The sequence below is a fragment of the Oncorhynchus tshawytscha genome, linkage group LG28, assembly GCF_018296145.1.
Source record: "Oncorhynchus tshawytscha isolate Ot180627B linkage group LG28, Otsh_v2.0, whole genome shotgun sequence".
Lineage (NCBI taxonomy): Eukaryota > Metazoa > Chordata > Actinopteri > Salmoniformes > Salmonidae > Oncorhynchus > Oncorhynchus tshawytscha.
The window spans coordinates 6,308,453-6,332,702 of NC_056456.1; the positions used below are offsets into that span (position 1 = coordinate 6,308,453).

At 44.0% G+C, this 24,250-nt stretch overlaps 1 protein-coding gene across 14 annotated transcripts in view; it reads right to left on the bottom strand.

Moving 5' to 3' along the window:
• Nucleotides 1–24,106, bottom strand: part of LOC112227309 (supervillin) — an 81,441-nt gene extending 57,335 nt beyond the window's left edge. For 4 of the 14 annotated variants that reach the window (XM_042308364.1, XM_042308363.1, XM_042308368.1 and 1 more), the window contains exons 1-2: nt 3,910–4,101; nt 958–1,021 (exon numbers count right to left, since the gene is read on the bottom strand). In XM_042308364.1, the coding sequence (XP_042164298.1) occupies nt 958–1,021; nt 3,910–3,973 (128 nt within the window). In that variant the 5' untranslated portion in view covers nt 3,974–4,101. Of the gene's footprint in view, nt 1–957; nt 1,022–3,909; nt 4,148–23,388 lie in introns of those variants that run through there. The other 10 variants (XM_042308362.1, XM_042308361.1, XM_042308374.1 and 7 more) reach the window with 8 other exon arrangements.
• Nucleotides 24,107–24,250: the final 144 nt, after the last annotated feature.

The following is a 24,250-nucleotide window of genomic DNA, read 5'->3' on the forward strand; positions in this document are numbered from 1 at the left end:
ATTTGCCTACCAATGTAAGAGCGGTCATACAATATAATAGGAATTATAGGGCGTATAGTATCCTACGTCTTGATCGCAACAGGTTGCTTTGACCCGTTCAGTATGATATATTACGTTCGACTGCTTTAGTATGATATATGTAATGACATTAGATTGGTGTGAGCATTGGTAGAAAGGAATGTTTAACACTGTTAAATCCATTTCAGGAAGTGTGCAAGTGCACAATTTTGGAAAAGGGTGGAGAATATTGACATAGACTAGCTTTGAATGGGTACAGAAAATGAGCTGTCAGTTACAGAAGTACACTAATTCCATCAGGATAGGAGGGAGGGACTCCTGAATGTAGGTATTACAGTTCTTCTGTTCTGCCATTTGAACAAAGTATCTTAGGATTAAGCTGCTCCAAGCATGTCAGCTTTTAATGCTTACTGGGCTCATTTTGCCCAGTAAGCATTAAAAGCTGGAGTATTTTGTGGCCCTTGTACTGTTGTTGGTAACGGTGTTTTTGTGGTGCCAGTGGGGGTTGTATCCGGACTGTGGACTGTTCTGGTTTCATAGAGGAGGTACTCTGCCTGCCTGGGTATCTCATCAGGAGTCTAGTCTTAAACCAGTCTGAATTTGTCTTAAACCAGTCTGAATTCATCTTAAACCAGTCTGAAGAACCTACCCTTATCCTTGTCTATCCCTATCTTGATGATGTAGCAGATAGAACATGCTATCGGCCTCATGTTGCTCTTCAGGATTACAATGTGTAACGTTTGCTATAACAACCTGATCAAATTGCCTTACATTTGTTAACGTTCATCTGAAGTTTAATGTTGGCTCAATCACTTTTTTGATAAAAACACTCTCTTTCTGACGCATAATTGTGCGTGCCACAACACGACTGTGAAATGGGTCTACTGTATATGTTAGAATATGACAAGTGAAAAGTGCATACAAAATGGTTTCCTCTACCTTAGAGTTTCTGTTGGCAATGGGGTTGAAGTGCAGAGTTTGACTGGAGCCTCAGTTCCAAAGCCTGGAGAAACAGACAGAGAAAATATGTTAGAAAAATATGTCCTACTTCTGTGTATGTTAATTGGTTAGATTTTTCCTGTCACACGGTGTGGTGAAACAGTGTGGTGAAACTCGCCAAATGACTTAACTGATAAAAAGGACTGATTACATAAATATTACAAAGACATATCAAGAATGTGTCAGAGTGGACCAAAAACAGGAATCCACCACATTTTACAATGACTCAATCTTCCATTGCAATCTGACGATAAAGCATATTACGTCATCATCATAACCTAAATGGAAACATGATGGAATTACACACTGTAGATAACCAGCACATGCCTGCTACGGTGACTAACTCCAGAGTCCAGCCTAAATAAGGCATTCACTTCTTCAATATCAGACTGCCTCGCCTGGTTCACCAACTACTTTGCAGACAGAGTTCAGTGTGTCAAATCGGATGACATGTTGTCCGGACCTCTGGCAGTCTCTATGGGGGTGCCACAGGGTTCAATTCTCGGGCCGACTCTTTTCTCTGTATATATCAATGATGTCGCTCTTGCTGCGGGCGATTCCCTGATCCACCTCTACGAGGACGACACTATTCTTTATGCTTCTGGCCCTTCCTTGGACACTGTGCTATCTATCCTCCAAACGAGCTTCAATGCCATTACAACACTCCTTCCGTGGCCTCCAACTGCTCTTAAACGCTAGTAATTCCAAATGCATGCTTTTCAACTGTTCGCTGCCCGCACTGCCCGCCCGACTAGCATCACCACCATGGACGGTTCCGACCAAGAATATGTGGACATCTATAAACACCTAGGTGTCTGGCTAGACTGTAAACTCTCCTTCCAGACTCATATCAAACATCTCCAATTGGCTTTCTATTTCGCAACAAAGCCTCCTTTACTCACGCAGCCAAACTTACCCTAGTAAAACTGACGATCCTAATGATCCTCGACTTCGGCAATGTCATCTACAAAATAGCCTCCAACACTCTACTCAGCAAACTGGATGCAGTCTATCACAGTGCCATCCGTTTTGTTACCAAATCACCTTATACCACCCACCACTGCGAGCTGTATGCTCTAGTCGGCTGGACCTCGCTACATAATCGTCGCCAAACCCACTGGCTCCAGGTCATCTATAAGTCTATGCTAGGTAAAGCTCCACCTTATCTCAGTTCACTGGTCACGATAACAACACCCAGCAGGTATATCAGCAGGTATATCTCACTGATCATCCCCAAAGCCAACACCTCATTTGGCCGCCTTTCCTTCCAGTTCTCTGCTGCCAGTGACTGGAACAAATTGCAAAAATCGCTGAAGTTGGAGACTTTTATTTCCCTCACCAACTTTAAACATCAACTATCTGAGCAGCTAACCGATCACTGCAGCTGTACATAGTCCATCTGTAAATAGCCCACCCAATCTACCTACCTCATCCCCATACTGTTTTTATTTTATTTACTTTTCTGCTCTTTTGCACACCAGTATCTCTACTTGCACATCATCATCTGCTCATTTATCACTCCAGTGTTAATCTGCTAAATTGTAATTATTCGCTCCTATGGCCTATTTATTGCCTATCTCCTCATACCTTTTGCACACACTGTATATAGATCTCTTTGTGTAATTGACTTGTTTATTGTGTTATTGGCTTGTTTATTGTTTACTCCATGTGTAACTCTGTGTTGTTGTCTGTGTCACACTGCTTTGCTTTATCTTGGCCAGGTCGCAGTTGCAAATGAGAACTTGTTCTCAACTAGCCTACCTGGTTAAATAAAGGTGCAATAAAAAAATCTATCGATAACCATTGGAAAATGAGAACGAAACAACAGCTTTTTAAGCTGGGGGGGGGGGTTTGGCAGGGGGATACTATTTTGCATGACAGGCCTCCAAAAAGCTAGAGCCGGCCCTGAGTATGTGTGGGTGGGTGCAGGTGTTGTCATGGGTGGTGGCCTGAGAGCGAATGTGTCAATCAGGTCATCTAAATCAGAGACAGGTCAGTCGTCCACCCATGACAATGTCCAGTTGGTTCGTGGGCAGCTGTGCGAAAAGGACATGCCAAAGATGAGCTTAGGAGACTGTCTGTCAAAAGTGAGCTCAGTGGAGAAAGGAGATTTCTATAAATACACAGGGGGAAGCACAAGGTGAAAAATAGACCCTGTTAAACAAACTGCACCTCGTCTCAAGGCAGGCAGGAATCACAGGAGCGAATAGACTTACCATGTGTCCGTCCTAAGTTAAAGTCATGGAAACCATCCTCTCTATCAGCCTTCATAGTCTGATAGGAGAGAGTAGGAGAGTTGATCTACGATCAGGTCCCCCCTCTCCATTCCTTAGAATATAAAAGACCTAACAGATCCTAGCGGAAATCTCAATGGATCAGCACCCCTAAGATGCTTGATACAAGCCCTGAAGTACATGGATGAGAGGGGTATAACGATCTGCAGCAATACAGTAATAAAGTACCAAGGATAAAGCACATGTTGACTATTAGGGAAGTTTTTACCAGATGAGAAGAAAGTCATAAAGAAACAGCATCAGATACACATCTTCAGTCCACATGCACAAAGAGATACTTGATTCATTATTCAATGGTGCTACTGCAGCTGTAGCAGCCCACACACACACACACACACACACACACACACACACACACACACACACACACACACACACACACACACACACACACACACACACACACACACACACAAAGCCAGTTGAGTCCCTGAGAAAGCATGCACCATATCAAAGTAACTCAAATCAAAGTAACTCATGTCCTTGGAATCACAGCACAAGGACAGTTCCTTACTATGAATGGTCAATAAGTTCTAGCTACTAAGTGAAAGCCTAGCACACACACACTCCAGAGTCCCCTCCTCCTCCTTGTCCTTACCTTGCCCACCGACACTGTATTTGACATGGCTCAGATAATTAGTGGTCCGTGGGTTCCGGAACATGTTTGTAGGGAGGCTGAAGACAGACAGAACATATGCTGCTGACAGGCTCCCTGTTGTCCCAGGTTGTCCCAGAGCTAGTGGTGCTTACAGTCACAGCAACAGTGATGCAGACAGACTGACAGACTGTGGCAGTGAGGTACTACACAGACAAACACACACACAGCGAGGCAAGTAGCATTAAGGCCTGCCCCCACTGAGTGGATCACCAGCTCAGACCAGCAGCCTGAAAGACAGACAGACACTGTATGTGTGTGTGTAGGTGGGTGTGTGTGTGAGCTCAGCCAGGGAGATCAACGCCGATAGAGAGACAGACAAAGAGAGAAGAGAGAGTAAGAGGGAGAGCAAGAGCAGAGAGAGAGAGAGAGAGAGAGAGAGAGAGAGAGAGAGAGAGAGAGAGAGAGAGAGAGACAGGTGTAAGCAAGAGAGAGAGAGAGGGGAAGAGAGAGGAGGAAAGAGAGAGAGATGAGAGGCAGGAGGCAGTGTGCTAAAGCTGCTCAGAGCCCCTAATCAGATTACTGACAGAAATTAGCCCTGATGATAAAAACGCTGAAAATTGATTGGAGGGCGGTGCCAGGAGGACTGAGGAGTGTAGCAGGAAAGAGATGTAAACGCACGCACACGCACAGACACAGACACACAGAGCCTGATTACATACAGCCACACCCACTCACACATGTACACACACACTGGCATAGACTTGTGGGAAACCTGGACAGGTTTCAATAATGCAGCACAATGGTGAAATAGTTCAGACAGTGTCCAATAATGGACAAGAAATACCCCTTGTCTAAGTCATCACAAATAGAGTAAGACTATAGGGAGGGGAAGCAGAAGAGAGAAGGGGCAGAGAGAGAGGCAGAGAGAGCATGGAGAGAAAGAGATAGTGTGTGTGAGAGTGAGAGAGAGAGAGAGAGAGAGAGAGAGGCATAGAGAGAGGCAGAGAGAGCATGGAGAGAAAGAGATAGTGTGTGTGAGAGTGAGAGAGAGAGAGAGGCATAGAGAGAGGCAGAGAGAGAGGCAGACAGAGAGGCATAGAGAGAGGCATAGAGAGAGGCATAGAGAGGGGCAGAGAGAGAGGCATAGAGAGAGGCATAGAGAGAGGCAGAGAGAGAGGCAGAGAGAGAGGCATAGAGAGAGGCAGAGAGAGAGGCATAGAGAGAGGCAGAGAGAGAGGCATAGAGAGAGGCAGAGAGAGAGGCAGAGAGAGAGGCATAGAGAGAGGCATAGAGAGAGGCAGAGAGAGAGGCATAGAGAGAGGCAGAGAGAGAGGCAGAGAGAGAGGCATAGAGAGAGGCAGAGAGAGAGGCAGAGAGAGAGGCAGAGAGAGAGGCAGAGAGAGAGGCAGAGAGAGAGGCATAGAGAGAGGCAGAGAGAGAAAGAGATAGTGTGTGTGAGAGTGAGAGAGAGAGAGGCACACAAAACTTCCACAAAGCTGTGAACAAGCTGAGAGACAAGGCAAGAAGGGCCTTCTATGCCATATAAAATGAACATAAAATTTGACATACCAATTAGGATCTGGCAAAAAATAATTGAATCAGTTATAGAACCCATTGCCCTTTATGGTTGTGAGGTTTGGGGTCCGCTCACCAACCAATAATTCACAAAATGGGACAAACACCAAATTGAGACTCTGCATGCAGAATTCTGCTAACAATATCCTCCATGCATGACGTAAAACACCAAATTGAGACTCTCCATGCAGAATTCTGCTAAAAATATCCTCCATGTACGACGTAGAACACCACATAATGCAGAGCAGAATTGGGCCGATACCAGCTAATGATCAAAATCCAGAAAAGTGCAGTTCAATTCTACAACCACCTAAAAGGAAGCCATGTCATGGTTCCTCCTGGCACCACAGGGCGGCAGAGACAGAGGCTATTATCACACTCAGGTGTTTCTATTTCCTGTTTCTATTTCCTCATTATTCCTCATTTCCTCACCCTTTAAAAGAGGTGTGTTTGCTGTTCACTTTGCAGAAGCTTGATTTTGGTTGCCCTGTGTGTGTTTGTCGAGTGAGTGAGTGAGTGAGTGAGTGAGTGAGTGTCTTTGTTGTTTTCTCCTGGTTACTGTGATCCTAATGTTATCTTTTCTCAGCAAAGTATTTACGTTTATCCTTAATCATTGATTCCTCGTCTGGTCCATTCTCTGCACCTGAGTTCAACCTCACCACGTCATAGCAAGCTTCTTCCCAAACATAGACCCAGCAGAGATTACCCTGATCAGGAATGTGATAGCCCAGTAAGAAGCACTGTTGGGATGTCAGCAAGGACAACTCTCCCAAATCTCAGAGACCCTCCGGGCACTTACCGATTCCCTCCAACCACGGCACGTCTCCAACCCACAAGGAGCAAATGCACAAGTCTCTTCGCCCAGTGCTACAGGCGTCCCTGTAGTTCCTCCAGGGGAACCTGCACCGGGAACCTAAGATCTCAGCCCCGGAGCGGTATGACGGCCACCCGGGAGGATGCAAGGGGTTCCTCATTCAGTGTTCTCTGGTGTTCGAGATACAGCCCTCCTCGTTCCATACTGATCGGGCCATGATTGCCTACATCATCTCCCTACTCTCGGGCAAGGATCTGGCGTGGGCAACGGCGGAGTGGGAACAGCAGCCAACATCCTGCAGCTCTATATTAGTCTTCATTGCCAAGCTGAGACGAGCCTTCGACCACCCAGTCGGCGGACGAGAAGTGGCCAGCTGACTGTTCAACATCTGCCAAGGGGCCAGACCAGTGGCTGACTTTGCCATTGGCTCCGGTGAGGTGGAATATCAGACCAAGTCCATTCTACTGCAGGTTGGGGTGAACCACTCAGAGACTCTTAATTTATTTTGATCACTGCTCCCGAGAACCCCCTTATGCTAGGGTTACCACTGGCTGGCGTTACATAACCCCCTAGTCTCCTGGTCCATGGGACACCTACTGGACTGGGGTAAGGAATGCCAGACTAAATTTCTTCGACCCCCACCAAGAGCCTCGCCGTGTCCTCCTGCATCCATTGAAGACCAAGACTTCTCCGCTCTCCCTCCCGAATACTTCGCCCTCTGGGAGGCCTTCAGTAAGAAAGAAAGCCGCCTGGCTCCACCCCTCCCCGGGGCTGTCTGTACTCCCTCTCGACCCCTGAAGCAGCAGTCATGGACAATTACATCCGGGAGTCGCTGGAGGCAGGTTTCATTAGTGCCTCTACATTCCCAGCTGGTGCAGGCTCCTTCTTTGTGGGAAAGAAGGATGGAGGTCGGTGTCCTTGCATCGATTACAGAGGGCTGATCCGGATTACGATCAAGAATCATTACCCTGGACCTCCTCAAGGCTTACAATTTGGTGAGAATCAGGGAGGGAGATGAGTAAAAACTGCCTTTAACACCCCTAGTGGTCACTATGAGTATTTAGTCATGCCCTTTGGATTACTGAACTCCCCGGCAGTCTTTCAAGCATTGATCAATGACACCCTTAGGGATATGTTGAATCAGTTCGTCTTTGTTTACCTCACAAAATTTTGATCTTCTAGAAAACCCTTCTGGAACACATACTGCACGTCCGTCAAGTCCTGAGACGCCTCCTGCAGAGTGTGAGTTCCATGTATCCCAAGTTTCCTTCCCGGGTCACATTATCTCTACTGCAGGCATCCAAATGGACCCCATAAAGGTTGGGGCGGTCGCCGATTGGCCCCATCCCACCTCACTCAAGCAGGTCCAGCGGTGCCTCAGGTTTGACCATTTTTTTTACAGCCGTTTTATATGGAGCTCAACGGACATACCACCTCTGACCCATCCTCGTTCATCCTGATCCTTCTCATTCCTTTGTGGTAGAGCAGGGACGGTTCTTTCACACGGAACGAGGAGGGCAAGAAACTGCACTCATTCACCTTTCTCACCATGGCGGTTCACGCCAGCGGAACGCAACAACGATGTAGGCAACCGGGAGCTCTTGGCAGTTAATGTCACGCCTTAGATTCTCTGTTTTTCTATATATTTTGGTTAAGTCAGGGTGTGACTAGGGTGGGTACTCTAGTTGATGTATGTCTAGGGTTTTTGTCATCTAGTGTTTTTGTATGTCTATGTTGGCCTGATATGGTTCCCAATCAGAGACAGCCGTTTATCGTTGTCTCTGATTGGGGATCATATTTAGGTAGCCATTTTCCCCATTGTTAGTTGTGGGATCTTGTCTATGTTTAGTTGCCTGTCAGCACTAGTTTGTATAGCTTCACGTTTCGTTTGGTTGTTTGTTGTTTTTGTTCATTCATTAAAAAAAATGATGTACGCATACAACGCTGCGCCTTGGTCCGATCCTTATGACAAACGTTAAGTGGGCCCTTGAGGGGTGGAGACACTCGTTGGAGGGCGCACCTTATCCTTTCGTAATCTAGACAGACCATAAGAACTTGGTCTCCAAGAAGCCAAGAGGTTGAACGCTCACCAGGCTAGGTGGGCTCTGTTTTTTTAAACAGGTTCAATTACACACTAGCTTATCGCCCGGGATCCAAGAATCAGAAGGCAGACGCCAACATGATGTCTCTAATGAGGAGAGGGACCCCGAGCCCATCATCCCCAGCTCACGCATCTACTTCCATCTTTAAAACATCAAACAGGGCAGGGACTCGGGAGGAATGATATAACTAATATTACATAGTGTAACCATCATCTGTGTACATTTTGTTTATTTATTTGCCTTTCTTTTTATAATCATATTTTTAGTTAATTAAATGTGTCGACTGAAGATTCCACAATACAACAGCAGTAGTGTTGTACCTGTATACATGACTATATGTACTTATTATTATCCCTACTGAAATGAACTGCATTTCATTATCCTCATTGCATTTTACTGTATTTACTGAAATGCTTTACCACTACTGCTACTGCAATATCTACTGGCTGTTTCCAAAGCAGTTAGAATCTGGAGCGTCAACTACTAACACCATAACTTATACACAGACATAGGCAGCCCTACCAAACAGTAGGCCTGCGTCCCAAATGACACCCTATTCCCTATATAGGGAATATACAAAACATTAGGAACCCTTGCTCTTTCCATGACCTAGACAGACCATCCCGGTGAAAGCTATGATCCCTTGTTGATGTCACTTGTTCATTCCACTTCAATCAGTGTAGATGAAGGGGAGGAGACAGGTTAAAGAAGTATTTTTAAACTTTGGGACAATTGAGACATGGATTGTGTATGTGTGCCGTTCAGAGGGCGAATGGGCACGACAAGTTATTTAAGTGCCTTTGGTAGTAGTAGTAGTAGTAGTAGGTGCCAGGCACACAGGTTTGTGTGTCAAGAACTGCAACACTGCTGAGTTTTTAATGCTGAACAATTTCCTGTGTGTGTGAAGAATAGTCCACCACACTCAAAGGACATCCAGCCAACTTGTCACAACTGTGGGAAGCATTGGAGTCAACATGGGCCAGCATCCCTGTAGAACGCTTTCGCCACCTTGTAGAGTCCATGCCCAGACGAAATGAAGCTGTTGAGGGAAAAACAGGGTGCAACTCAATATTAGGAAGGTACTCCTAATGTTTTGTACACTCAGTGTATAGAGAATATATTCTGTATATTCCCATAGGGGCCTGGTCAAAAGTAGTGCACTACATAGGGAATAAGGTGCCATTTGAGAAGCAGACTTTGTTCCTGAAGTAGCAGAGATGTACAGTATACCAGAGGGTCGATGCCTGGCAAATTGGAGCTAGCCTATTGTGGTACCCACTGAGAGTTAATGGAGATTGGACTCACTGCAGAGAACAACACTGTACTGAGGCACAGTGAACATGAAAATAGAACCAAAGTGTAGCAACACACACACACACACACACACAACACACACACACACACACACACACACACACACACACACACACACACACACACACACACACACACACACAGTCTTTTTGGATATTGGAAATGCTTTGCATTTATAAAGACAACATGATTTGTCTCTCTTGAATGGCACCACGTGGGCTTAGATGACAATGTTTACAAGTTTAACTCTGCCTCACCCTTGCCCCTCCCGAGTCCACCTGCCTCCCTCCACTCCCAGTAGTCAACCCAAATAAGGTAACGTGTTAGCTGAGTGGCTGCCTGATGGAGGGAGAGAGAGAGGTCACCCAGTGTTTACCACCAGTGTTTGTGTGTGTGTGTGTGTGTGTGTGTGTGTGTGTGTGTGTGTGTGTGTGTGTGTGTGTGTGTGTGTGTGTGTGTGTGTGTGTGTGTGTGTGTGTGTGTGTGTGCTCGCTTTCCCTCTCCTTCCTCTACTCACCCACCTTCCTGGCAGCCATCACGGCAACAAACATGATCCCTGTGAGCCCCCCACCCCCCACCCACCCCCCCCACCCCATCCCCAGGCACATCTGGCTGTCTCTTTTCTCAAAAGGCCACAACACCCATCACACAAACTCACAATCCAAAACAGACCCCAGTCCCCACAGCACACAGGGGCTTCTTCTTCAAAATAAATCACTGAATGTAACCTCTAGCACAGGCTATGATGTTTCCTCTCACAAGACCACAGTGCTGCTTAGGCACCAAAATTAACTAGGGCACACGTGAAGCACAGGCTGACGTATGAACACTGCAGGTCCATAATTACGAACATTAGAAAAAGTATACGTTTAACCTGAACTTCCGTCTCAAAATGCTCATCAGCCAATTACAATCGTCGACATAAACTCAGCAAAAAAATAAACGTCCTCTCTCTGTCAGCTGTGTTTATTTTCAGCAATCTTAACGTGTAAATATTTGTATGAACATAAGATTCAACAACTGAGACATAAACTGATCAAGTTCCACAGACATGTGACCAACAGAATTGGAATAATGTGTCCCTGAACAAAGGGGGGGTCAAAATCAAAAGTAACAGTCAGTATCTGGTGTGGCCACCAGCTGCATTAAGTACTGCAGTGCATCTCCTTCTCATGGACTGCACCAGATTTGCCAGTTCTTGCTGTGAGATGTTACCCCACTTTTCCACCAAGGCACCTGCAAGTTCCTAGGCATTTCTGGGAGGAATGGCCCTCGCCCTCACCCTCCGATCCAATAGGTCCCAGACGTGCTCAATGGGATTGAGATCCGGGCTCTTTGCTGGCCATGGCAGCACACTGACATTCCTGTCTTGTAGGAAATCACACACAGAATGAGCAGTATGGCTGGTGGCATTGTCATGCTGGAGGGTCATGTCATGATGAGCCTGCAGGAAGGGTACCACATGAGGGAGGAGGATGTCTTCCCTGTAATGCACAGTGTTGAGATTTATTGCAATGACAACAAGCACCGTCCGATGATGCTGTGACACACCACTGCAGACAATGATGGACCCTCCAACTCCAAACCGATCCCACTCCAGAATACAGGCCTCAGTGTAAAGCTCATTCCTTAGACGATAAACGCAAATCCAACCATCACCCCTGGGGAGACAAAATCGCGACTCGTCAGTGAACCTTTTGACAGTCCTGTCTGGTCCAGCGACGTTGGGTTTGTGCCCATAGGCAACATTGTTGCCGGTGATGTCTGGTGAGGACCTGCCTTTACAACAGGCCTACAAGCCCTCAGTCCAGCCTCTCTCAGCCTATTGCAGACAGTCTGAGCACTGATGGAGGGATTGTGCGTTCCTGATGTAACTCTGGCAGTTGTTGCCATCCTGTACCTGTCCCGCAGGTGTGGTGTTCGGATGTACCGATCCTGTGCAGGTGTTGTTACACGTGGTCTGCCACTGCGAGGACAATCAGCTGTCCGTCCTGTCTCCCTGTAGCACTGTCTTAGGCGTCTCACAGTACGGACGTTGCAATTTTTTGTCCTGGCCACATCTGCAGTCCTCATGCCTCCTTGCAGCATGCCTAAGGCACGTTCACGCAGATGAGCAGGGACCCTGAGCATCTTTCTTTTGGTGTTTTTTAGAGTCAGTAGAAATGCCTCCTTAGTGTCCTAAGTTTTCATAACTGTGACCTTAATTGTCAAGCTGTTAGTGTCTTAACGACCGTTCCACAGGTGCATGTTCATGAATTGTTTATGGTTAATTGAACAAGCCTGGGAAACAGTGTTAAAACCCTTTACGATGAAGATCTGTGAAGTTATTTGGATTTTTACGAATTATCTTTGAAAGACAGTGTCCTGAAAAAGTGGCGTTTCTTTTCTTGCTGAGTTTAGTTGCACGTGAAAGAACGCTACATTGTATTTGGTCCCATCAGATAACCTGACACAAGTTAATCCTATACTAACCTCACCAGCTGACAGTGATTATTACCTGTAACAAATTCTGCATCAGCCAATCAAAGATATTAGACTTTATATCCACTAAACAACTGCTTCTCTTAAAATAGGTCAACTTGGAAGGATATTTTAAACCTCCAAATTGAAGGTGTATGTCTGTTCCGCTTGGTCTGTCTCGAGTGTAGAGTGCCAATATTGCATGATTGACTTGGCTACTAGCTACTAACATTACATACAACTTAAAACACATTTTTGCATAAATGACAAAATCCCATGTTTTTGCTAATCAGTTTCACACAAATATACATGTGCTTTTACCAAAAAAAAGATAAAGGAGGTTTATACAGCAAGTTGTAAAACAAACAAGTTTTACATTGTAAAACAGAAAAAAGATAATGGAGGTATATACAATAAGTTTATTGTACATTGTAAAACTAAAAAAAGTCAAAGAGCCTTATTGACTTGTCAGAAAGCTGTCATGAACTTAGAATTGTATCCTAGTGTATCCAACCACTGCTAATAGTGGTTGATTCTAGAATGACAGTGCACATTAACCGTGCTTTTGAGCCCCCTTCGTGTCAGGATATATATATATATATATATTTTTTTTACCCCTTTTTCTCCCTAATTTTGTGGTATCCAATTGTTTTTAGTAGCTACTATCTTGTCTCATCGCTACAACTCCCGCACGTGCTCAGGAGTGACGAAGGTTGAAAGTCATGCGTCCTCCGATACACAACCCAAGCAAGCCGCACTGCTTCTTTACACAGCGCGCATCCAACCCGGAAGCCAGCCTCAACAATGTGTCGGAGGAAACCCCGTGCACCTGGCAACCTTGGTTAGCGCGCACTGCACCCGGCCCGCCACAGAAGTCGCTGGTGAGCAATGAGACAAGGACATCCCTACCTGCCAAAACCCCCGGACGACACTAGGCCAATTGTGTGTTGCCCCACGGACCTCCCGGTCGCGGCCGGTTACGACAGAGCCTGGGTGCGAACCCAGAGTCTCTGATGGCACAGCTGGCGCTGCAGTACAGCGCCCTTAACCACTACGCCACCCGGGAGGCCCCTGTCAGGATATTTTGGGGGATAACACTGTTCACTGCTGGTCCGCGAAGCTCGATTTAAGAAAACAAACATATGTGACGAAGTAGATGATTATAATAATGTATACAAAACGTTGTACATGAACAGCACCAGTCAAAAGTTTGGACACTCCTACTCTTTCAAGGGTTTTTCTTTAGTTTGACTATTTTCTACATTGTAGACTAGTAGTGAAGACATCAAAACTATGAAATAACACATGGAATCATGTAGTAAGCAAAAAAGTGTTAGAAATATAACAGATTATTTGAGATTTGAGATTCCTCAAAGTAGCCAACCTTTGCCTTGATGACAGCTTTGCACACTGTTGGCATTCACCTGTGTCAGTTTAGTATAGGTACAACTGTCCCAGAGTCCCGGTCAGAGGACTGATAATGACCAGCAGGAGACAGGGGTACAATTTACACTTTTTTTCACACCCAAGACAGACACACACAACTTTACAAAGGATGGAACTAGTGGTAGTAAATAGTGTATAGTGTATGGTGGTTGTACGGTCAGTGACGCACTAACGCACGGTCTGGAAGTCCAGGGTGGAGGTTTATCCTAGTAAGGGTCCAGTGGTGGAGTGTGTTGTAGTGCTGCAGTTTTTCTAACCTGTTGTCTCTCTGCAGCCATGTCCAACTGTTCCCTGGCAGCCTGGTCCCTAACACAAAGGTGTGAAGTGGCCTCTGCCACTAAACCACACTGTCAGGCTGAGGCAGGGGAAGGTAGTCTACCTCAGCAGTAAAAGGCTTCAAAGTTGGTATTTTCAGTCACAGAGCCAGGAAGAGAGTTTGAATGGTTAGTGTCTGAGTTTTTAAGGGTTTTGTATAAGAAGGTGGCCCTCTGACCCCTCCCTCTCAGCCCAGTCCTTTTCTGTCCTGGCACCCCAATGGTGGAACCAGTTGAAGCTAGGACAGCAACGTCCCGGGCATCTTCCAGAAACATCTGAAGCCCTACCTTCAAATATGATCTTAAATAATCCTCCTTCTAACCTCGACCCCCCTTCTAGCTCTGACAACTCTATGCCTGTGATATGTATGTTGCCCCACCTAGCTATATTAAGATGAATGCACTAAGTCCATTTTGGATAAGAGAATCTGCTACATGACAGGAAATGTGAAATGGAAATGTGTTTAAGTTAGGCTACTTAGACAGCCGTCAGCAGATCAGCCGTGTGTGTATGGTTTACATGCTGTCTCTACGAGTTAGCCACAAGGAGCCTGTTGCACAACTTCTAACCTGTGTAGGTCTCAAAGGCAGCATTTATTCATTTTTGGACCAGGACAGATATGGTCAGTAAATCTAAATTGACTTAGTCAGATTATATATTTACACTGTGTGTGTGTGTGTGTGTGTGTGTGTGTGTGTGTGTGTGTGTGTGTGTGTGTGTGTGTGTGTGTGTGTGTGTGTGTGTGTGTGTGTGTGTGTGTGTGTGTGTGTGTGTGTGTCACAATGCTGTATCATCCATCATGACTAACCACATTTTAAGGACAGGAGCTTCCCTGAACACATCACCCCCCCTCTGCTCCCCCGAAAGTCTGTCCTCTCTGTTGATGTTCCACAGAACTCAGTGCGTCTCTCCACCTCTTCAACTCAATCCTCCGCTCATCGATACCCATATAAGACCAGGGAGAATTCTGCACTGACGCCCCGAAAATGTCAGCTCCAATGACACAAGCCAGGAATGAACGCAGGAACGTGGCTCTCATGTGGAAGCCAGAGTAAACGTTCTGAAGGAGCAGGATGGGCCTCTATCTAGCCCTGGCCAGGCTCAGCTCAGAGCAGCACATTGCTAACCTAAACACACAGCCTGCCTGCCACTGTCTCCTAATAAAGGCAGGATGGAGAGACAGCGGGATAGGGCAGGGTAGGGGTTGGGCTACTTCTGCGGCTGCACCGAGGGGGGGGGGGGTCGTTACAGGTAAGGTAGCTACTTAAAAAGATAAGAGAGCTTCAAGGAGAGTCTTGGGTTGCCTGTAAAAGTAGTGCAGTACAGGGAATAGAGTGGCATGTGGGACAGTATCTTGTTGACTGGGATTGTGGAAGACATTCCTCACACACTAGGTCCACCTGAGGCTCAAAGAGCATTCTGCTACTATAGGCGTACAGTATGCTCTATATCAAGAAAGCACGGCACGTTTGTGGACCACATTTACAACGCATCGTCATCCTGTGGGTGGTTCAAATCAAATGTTGCGTCACATGCGCCGATAACAACAGGGGTAGACCTCACCGTGAAATGCTTACTTACGGTTGCCGTGTACTGCTGAACAAGTACTCAGTACAACAGAGCATCTCTCACACACACACACACTGAACATCAGATCAATTGATGGTTGTACCATGGTGTTGGTTTTACAGAGTTCAATGTACTGTAGGGCCTAGGCTATGTGAAGTATTTTCCCCAATTGTTATCCACTGTTTATGACCTAGTATCAATTTTAAATAAATATGCATCTGTGTTGGTAACTTTTGTAATATGAGCTTTAACAAATCATGAACTCCGGATGCCCTTGTAGTGAAGAGTACGGGTATAAAGCATATCTGATGTATGGAAGCATAGTACCTGACCACAGTAATCAGTTTAACTGCAAAACTTCAAAGCCTGAAATATGTTGAGTGATCACACACTGTGGGGAGGGTGGTGTCCCAATAATCTATATTGTGTGTGTGCTTACATGCAGGAGTGTGTGTTTTGTACAGAGAGAGAGAGTTTCATGGAGAATAGCAGTAAACCTGTCTGTTTATTGTGATGGAGGTGACAGGTGTGAGAAAGGGACACTAAACAGCTGCAATATCCAGACTTAGTTCCTTCCAGCAGGCCCTCCCTTACACATACACAATATGGGAAACTGAAGGCTGGACCCACTGGACAGCATTGAAAACACACAGACAGGAACAACAAACTGTAAGTCTTTGTCACTGTAAGTCTTTGTCTATAAGTCTTTGTCACATTCCTATCAGCCTTATTCAAGTCAGTTGATATCAAAACCAATAGTGTTTTCTGGGAGGAAAGCAAAAAGGGGGCACACACACACACACATACACACACACACACATACACACACACACACATACACACACACACACACACACATACACACACACACACATACACACACACACACACACATACACACACACACAAACAAAAGAGAGTAAATATACCCAATGACTATTTCCAGACAAACTATCTAATACGTAGGGATGTAATCAATTCGGTCCCCAATTCAAATGTTAAAGATACTACTGCGTCGTTCCACGGACCCTAAACCGATCCAAATGTAGAAAGCATCGGTCAGAAAATTAAAAGATGAGAGAGGCCTGTAATTTTCATCATAGGTACACTTCAACTATGACAGACAAAATGAGAAAAAAAATCCAGAAAATCACATTGTAAGATTTTTAATGAATTTATTTGCAAATTATGGTGGAAAATAAGTATTTGGTCAATAACAAAAGTTTATCTCAATACTTTGTTATATACCCTTTGTTGGCAATGACAGAGGTCAAATGTTTAGTTTGACACTTTCCATTTTTGGAAAGTAGAAATAAAATAATATGAGCAATAACCAAATATCGTGAATTTCAGATTCGTTATGAATCTGAAATTCACAATATTTGGTTATTGCTAATATTAGTGTACCTATGATGAAAATTACAGGCCTCTCTCATCTTTTTAAGTGGGAGAACTTGCACAATTGGTGGCTGACTAAATACTTTGTTGCCCCACTGTACCTAGGTGTCTGGTTAGACTGTAAAACTCTCCATCCAGACTCACATTAAGCATCTCCAATCCAAAATTAAATCTAGAATCGACTTCCTATTCCGCACCAAAGCCTCCTTCACTCATTCTGCCAAACCTACCCTCATAAAACTGACTATCCTACCGATCCTCGACAATGTAATTTACAAAATAGCCTCCAACACTCTACTCAGCAAATTGGATGTAGTCTATCACAGTGACATCCATTTTGTCACCAAAGTCCCATATACTACCCACCACTGCGACCTGTATGCCCTCGTTGGCTGGCCCTCACTTCATATTCGTCGCCAAACCCACTGGCTCCAGGTCATCTATAAGTCTTTGCTAGGTAAATCCCTGCCTTATCTCAGCTCACTGGTCACCAAAGCAGCACCCACCCGTAGCACGCGCTCCAGTAGGTATATTTCACTGGTCATGCCCAAAGCCAACACCTTCTTTGGCCACCTTTCCTTCCAGTTCTCTGCTGCCAATGGCTGGAACGAATTGCAAAAATGACTGAAGCTGGATTTTTATATCTCCCTCACTAACTTTAAGCATCAGCTGCTAGAGCAGCTTACCGATCATTGCACCTGTACATAGCCCATCTGTAAATAGCCCATCGAATCTACCTCATCCCCATATTGTTATTTATTTTTTTGCTCCTTTGCACCCCAGTATTTCTACTTGCACATTCATCATCTGCACATCTATCACTCCAGTGTTAATGCTAAATTGTAATTATTTCGCCTCCATGGCCTATTTATTGCCTTACCTCCCTACTCTTCTACATTTGCACACACTGTACATACATTTTTATATTGTGTTATTGACTGTACGTTTGTTTATGTGTAACTCTGTGTTGTTTTTTGTCGCACTGCTTTGCTTTATCTTGGCCAGGTCGCAGTTGTAAATGAGAACTTGTTGTCAACTGCCCTACCTGGTTAAATAAAGGTGAAATTATTTATTTATTTTTTAAATGCGAGGTATGCGGCCTGTTACTGTAAGTTTTGACCAGAAGTGATGCCTCTTTCTCTTCGCTCCAAAAGACTGGCTACTTCGTGGGCGTAGGCATGAACCTATTCAAGTAAGTAAATACATTTAGAAAATGTTAAATAACAATGTATTATTAGCTATCTAGTTAGCTACACCAGGCCACTGTGTGTAGGATAATGAGCTGCTTGTTAGCTAACCAGCCAACTTTACATACTATAGCTCAGTGAAATATCATCAGCTAGTTAACCTATCTTGATGTAGGCCTTTTTAAGATTGTAGATTAAAAACTCACGCTCCAAATGCATTTGTAAATAACAGCAATGTTATTCTTCTCCAGCTGTCACAAAAGGGAGTAGGTGTACTAGCTAGATACTGCAGGTTGTGGGATGACATTTTGAAAAAATATTTCTCCAGTTTGATACCTAGAGAGGAAAACTATGAAGACAGACAGAAAGATAATAGTCAGGTCTGTCTGATTGTAATATAATGAAGTCTGTGTCTTTGTGATGTCTGTCCTCAGATATGGAAAGCTGTGAAAGCCTGTCGGCAGATGAAGAGGTCTCAGTGAATGTCCCAAGTGACTGCTGGCACATCCTTGTATGCCATGGGTTGTACTTAAGTTAGGAAATGTTGTATACAACATTACACTTAAAAGCCACAAACAATATAGGCTACAAATGTATATTAAAACTGTAGCAGGCCAATCCTTCTCCTAGAGGTATGCTGGGTGTGCAGGCTTCTGTTCCAGCCCACCACTAACACACCTGATTCAACTTGTAAAACTTAAATTGATATTAATGTGCATTACTGCTGGGCTGTAATTGAAGTCTGCTCATACAGTAGATCAGGGAGTGGAGCAAGTTGGCCACCTCTGGTATGAACTTTTTTGTTCACCCGAAAGTATGCTTTAGTAATAATAGCCTACTTACTAAAGATGTATTACAATTACAAACAAGTTATATTATTTGTACATTTTGAAATTATATGCTGATTATTTCAACGTTGATTCATTGAAGTGAAGAGTTTAAAGTTGTGTTAACTGTTAACTTTAAAACGTTTTTCAAGATGAACTAGTGTCAATGTTCATTCATCACAGATCACAATTCTGCAATAAAAATGTGTGAATGGGATCTGTCTGTAATCTGTGTTTCTGTGTTGCTTTCTCAAATTAACATGAGCTTTTTGTCCAGTTGTGAGCTCTCCAAACAGTTTTATTTGATTGTCACTCTGTCTCAGGATATCAGCCATGTGAACCCATTTTGCAGCTTGTCATAATGGCATGCATCCCCAATGCAGCCATAGGCCGACAGTATGATGGCGTAACTGTCGTATACAGTACCAGACAAAAGTTTGGACACAAATACTCATTCCAGGGTTTCTTTATTTTTACTATTTTCTACATTGTAGAATAATAGTGAAAACATCAAAACTATGAAATAACAAATATGGAATCATGTAGTAACCAAAAAAAGTGTTAAACAAATCAAAATATATTTTATATTTGAGATTCTTCAAAGTAGCCACCCTAGAGCCTTGTTTACAGCTTTTCACACTTTTGGCATTCTCTCAACCAGCTTCACCTGGAATGCTTTTCCAACAGTCTTGAAGGAGTTCCCACATATGCTGAGCACTTGTTGGCTGCTTTTCCTTCCCTCTGCGGTCCAACTTATCCCAAACCATTTCACCTGAGGTCGGGTGATTGTGGAGGCCAGGTCATCTGATGCAGAACTTCATCACTCTCCTTCTTGGTCCAATAGCCCTTACACAGCCTGGAGGTGTGTTGGGTCATTGTCCTGTTGAAAAACAAATAACAGTCCCACTAAGCGCAAACCAGATGGGATGGTGTATCGCTGCAGAATGCTGTGGTAGCCATGCTGGTTAAGTGTGCCTTGAAATCTAAATAAATCACCAGCAAAGCACCCCCACACCATAACACCCTCCTCCATGCTTCGCGGTGGGAACCACACACGCAGAGATCATTCGTTGACCTACTCTGCGTCTCACAAAGACATGGGGGTTGGAACCAAAAATCTCAAATTTGGTCTCATCAGACTGAAGGACAGATTTCCACCGGTCTAATGTCCATTGCTCAGGTTTCTTGGCCCAATCAAGTCTCTTCTTCTTATTGGTGTCCTTTAGTGGTGGTTTGTTTGCAGCAAATCGACCACGAAGGCCTGATTCACGCAGTCTCCTCTGAACAGTTGATGTTAAGATGTGTCTGTTACTTGAACTCTGTGAAGCCTTTATTTGGGCTGCAATTTTTGAGGCTGGTAACTCTAATGAACCTATCCTCTGCAGCAGAGGTAACTCTGGGTCTTCCTTTCCTGTGGTGGTCCTCATGAGAGCCAGTATCATCACATCGCTTTTTACTACTGTACTTGAAGAAACTTTCGAAGTTCTTGAAATTTTCCCAGATTGATTGACCTTCATGTCTTAAAGTAATGGTGGACTGTCGTTTCTCTTTGCTTATTTGAGCTGTTCTTGCCATAATATGGACTTGGTCTTTTACCAAATAGGGCTACCTTCTGTATACCACCCCTACCTTTTCACAACACAACTGATTGGCTCAAATGCAATAAGAAGGACATAAATTCAACAGATTAACGTTTAACAAGGCACACCTGTTAATTTAAATTAATTGACTAGCTCGTGAAGCTGGTTGAGAGAATGCCGAGAGTATGCTAAGCTGTCATCGAGGCAAAGGGTGGCTACTTTGAAGAATCTCAAATATATTTTGATGTGTTTAACACTTTTTTGGTTACTACATGTAGGACTGTCTTCACTATTATTCTACAATGTAGAAAATATTTAAAAAAATAAAAACACTGGAATGAGTATGTGTATCCAGACTTTTGAACGGTTGTGTATGTTCTCAATTTAAAATGATACTATTAGATAATGTATATGAGGCTAACCATAAGGCACATTTTCAACATTATTTTTCTGACATTAAATTGTTTAGTGCATATCCAACCCTTGTACTCTAGGTACATTAAAATAAAGAGCTGGCAACTTGTAAGCTAAATAAACATATAAAAAGGAAAATAATGTGGGGTGGAGAGCATTTTAATTCTACCTTGTTCATTTGCTGAAAATGATTTTAGAATAGAGACCAAATCAGAAGGTCAATGGCATGGGGGCATACAGAGGTGTTGGTGTTGATGAGGGGTAAAGAGAGATTTGCACAACAATGTTTGCAAGTCAACGCCACAATTTCCTTTACCCAAAGTACCCATTCATTTGCATGTAGGCCTATGTATTTCACAGGAAGTAAGCTATAATGATCAATGTCATGACACAAGTATAATTAAAGAGCCATAAGCTATTACATTTCAGAATCATAATGCCAGATAGCAAATTATACACTAAGAATTAATTTTACCATGTTATACTGCGTGTTACTGGTAATGTATATCCTTTGGTAAACAAATTTCACAATTTGGTGGCTTTGATCAGTTTTTAGGCTGCTTGACGTTCATAGCTAGCTAGCAGCACAATCAAACAAGCTCTGCAATCCTCTTCCATGCCATTGACCTTATGATTTTGTCTCTGTATTGTACCAAAGCAAAATCATACAGAATTGGAAAACCATGATGATTGGCTTTCCTCCATATTTTTTGGTTGTCCTTGCCTGGGACTAATGCCAGGCAGAAACTATAGTATGTTCCAATGAAAGGAAGATCTTCAAGCAAACATTTGCTTCTCACCTGATTGGTTAACGGCAGCGGTGGCATAGAGCAGAGCTGAACTTTTTCTACTGCTCCGCTCACCGTCCCACGATCTCCTGCGCATTGCTCCGCGTTCTCCCGTTGAAAATGTATGGGGGCGGTACATCGTCTGGCTAATTCGGAAGTGGTGGAAATTCTATGTTACTGATCTTGCACATCTACGCGGCACCTTCAGCATTCAAATGCTAAAATGGCTTGCGTGATATTGGGCTTTATTAGTTGAGTGACATCCTATGTAATTTGCTAGGTTATTGTTATCTATGTGCTGTTGAAAATGGTGTTTTAGGGTTAACAGACACATGTCTCTTCTGGCTGTACCTGCTGAATGGGGTTTATGGTCAAAACCATTTGATTTTGAGATGGGGGTGAAATCCAAAGTTGTGCTATATAGTCATTGTTTGGGGGGGGCAAACCATAGGCTACATTTGCCTTTCCCCCCCTAATCAGATAGTGATAGTGGGGTGGTAGATGCCGAGTCTCCTTTATTCCTCAAATCAGGTGCCTAAATAGTATGCGCCATAGACATACATCATTTACACACACACATAGTACATACATCATTTACACACACACATAGTACATACACCATAGACATACATCATTTACACACACACATAGTACATACACCATAGACATACATCATTTACACACACACATAGTACATACACCATAGACATACATCATTTACACACACACATAGTACATACACCATAGACATACATCATTTACACACACACATAGTACATACACCATAGACATACATAATTTACACACACACAAAGTACATACACCATAGACATACATCATTTACACACACACAAAGTACATACACCATAGACATACATCATTTACACACACACATAGTACATACATCATTTACACACACACATAGTACATACACCATAGACATACATCATTTACACACACACATAGTACATACACCATAGGCATACATCATTTACACACACACATAGTACATACACCATAGACATACATCATTTACACACACGTCAGCTCAGAGAGGCCCAGCTCATGAGCTCCATCTGATTAAATAATGAATATGTTTATGCAGCAAGTGTTAGTTAGTGCATTGAATCGTATCGCATCAAACCAAATCGGTTAGTTCTCTAATAAAACCGAATTGCACCGAATTATTTCAAACTATGACACATCTTTCCTGTATCATATTGGAGCCCATGTATCGAATCACCTTGAAAGGGAAAGATGCAGATCCCTACTAGTACACGACAGCAACAAATAGATTTACAGCAAATCCTGTTTCTGTCTGAGAGTCACAACACACCACAGGCTATATATCTAGATGTGGTCAGGGGATATATTGTTAGCCTACATAAATTCTATTTTGATGCCTTCTGAGGTAAGGCATGACTGAGGTAAGGCACGACTCCCCATACAGTGGGTTTGGGGTTTACAGTGGTGTGATCTGCGGTCTGCAGTAGACAGTAGTGTTCCCTTTTCTCTTAACCCCAGGCTAAATGGGAGAGCACTTAAAAATGACAAAATAGCACTTTACTAATCCTATGAATGACTCAATACATATCATACATATTCACATCAACATTGAAAGATGAATAGCACAAAGTAAGACTAGCAAGTCTTAAGTAAACAATAAGAGGAAGGAAGTAAATTCACTTACTTTTCCTTGGTTCCAACTACATTCAAACTCTCAGCAGGTGATTGATATTGTGGCGCAACACCACAATAGTGAAGTCCACCTGTCCTGAAAAAAAAAAAAATTCAGGGTTTTGAAGCCAAGGAAGGAAAATATTCTTATTAGTCCTGGGAGGCCAGTAGTCTTATCAGTGGTGAGGAGGCTGGAGGTGGTGCTGGTGTGACAGGGTTAGGGTTAGGGTCCACACCTTCCCAAAGGAGCACCAGGATTCAGCCTCATCCACGATGGAGAAGATAGCTTCAGCAGCCGACAAATATAGAACAGTGCATTCCAGACCGCTCTGGAAAAAGCTGTGCCAAATAAATCAGTCCAAGAAGTAGACACAGCAGAGAAAAGACGAGAGGGGTGAGAGGGGTAAGGAGAGGTGGGCAGGGAATGGGGTTAGGGAGGGAGTGAAAGAGGACGAGAGGAGAGACAGAAAATAAACAGGGGTAGTAAAAAATAAGCAATAGTCCACAGGTGGTTCTTCTTAAAACTATTCCAAAAGTTCTCAATTCTAACTTCCTTCGATTCTACTCTGAACTAGTCCAGCAATCCATCAACCGGTCCGCTGTTCCTGCCTGCTGGATTTTCAAAATGTCCATTCTAACAACTAACATTAGGCCTCTGACTGTCTCACACCAAGAAGCAGAGAGATGCCGGCCTTGCGCGCTTCCACGACTGTGCTGAGGAGGACTGTGTGCCAAAAGCAGCGTGGTGGTAACTTCATACAGGAGCAACCATGTATGGGCTGAAGAGAGGAGCTTTGATAGCGGGGAATCTGCCATAAATAGCCAGGGAGAGGCTAGCTCAGAGGGAGAGAGGGATCGAATCAGCTGTTGGAACA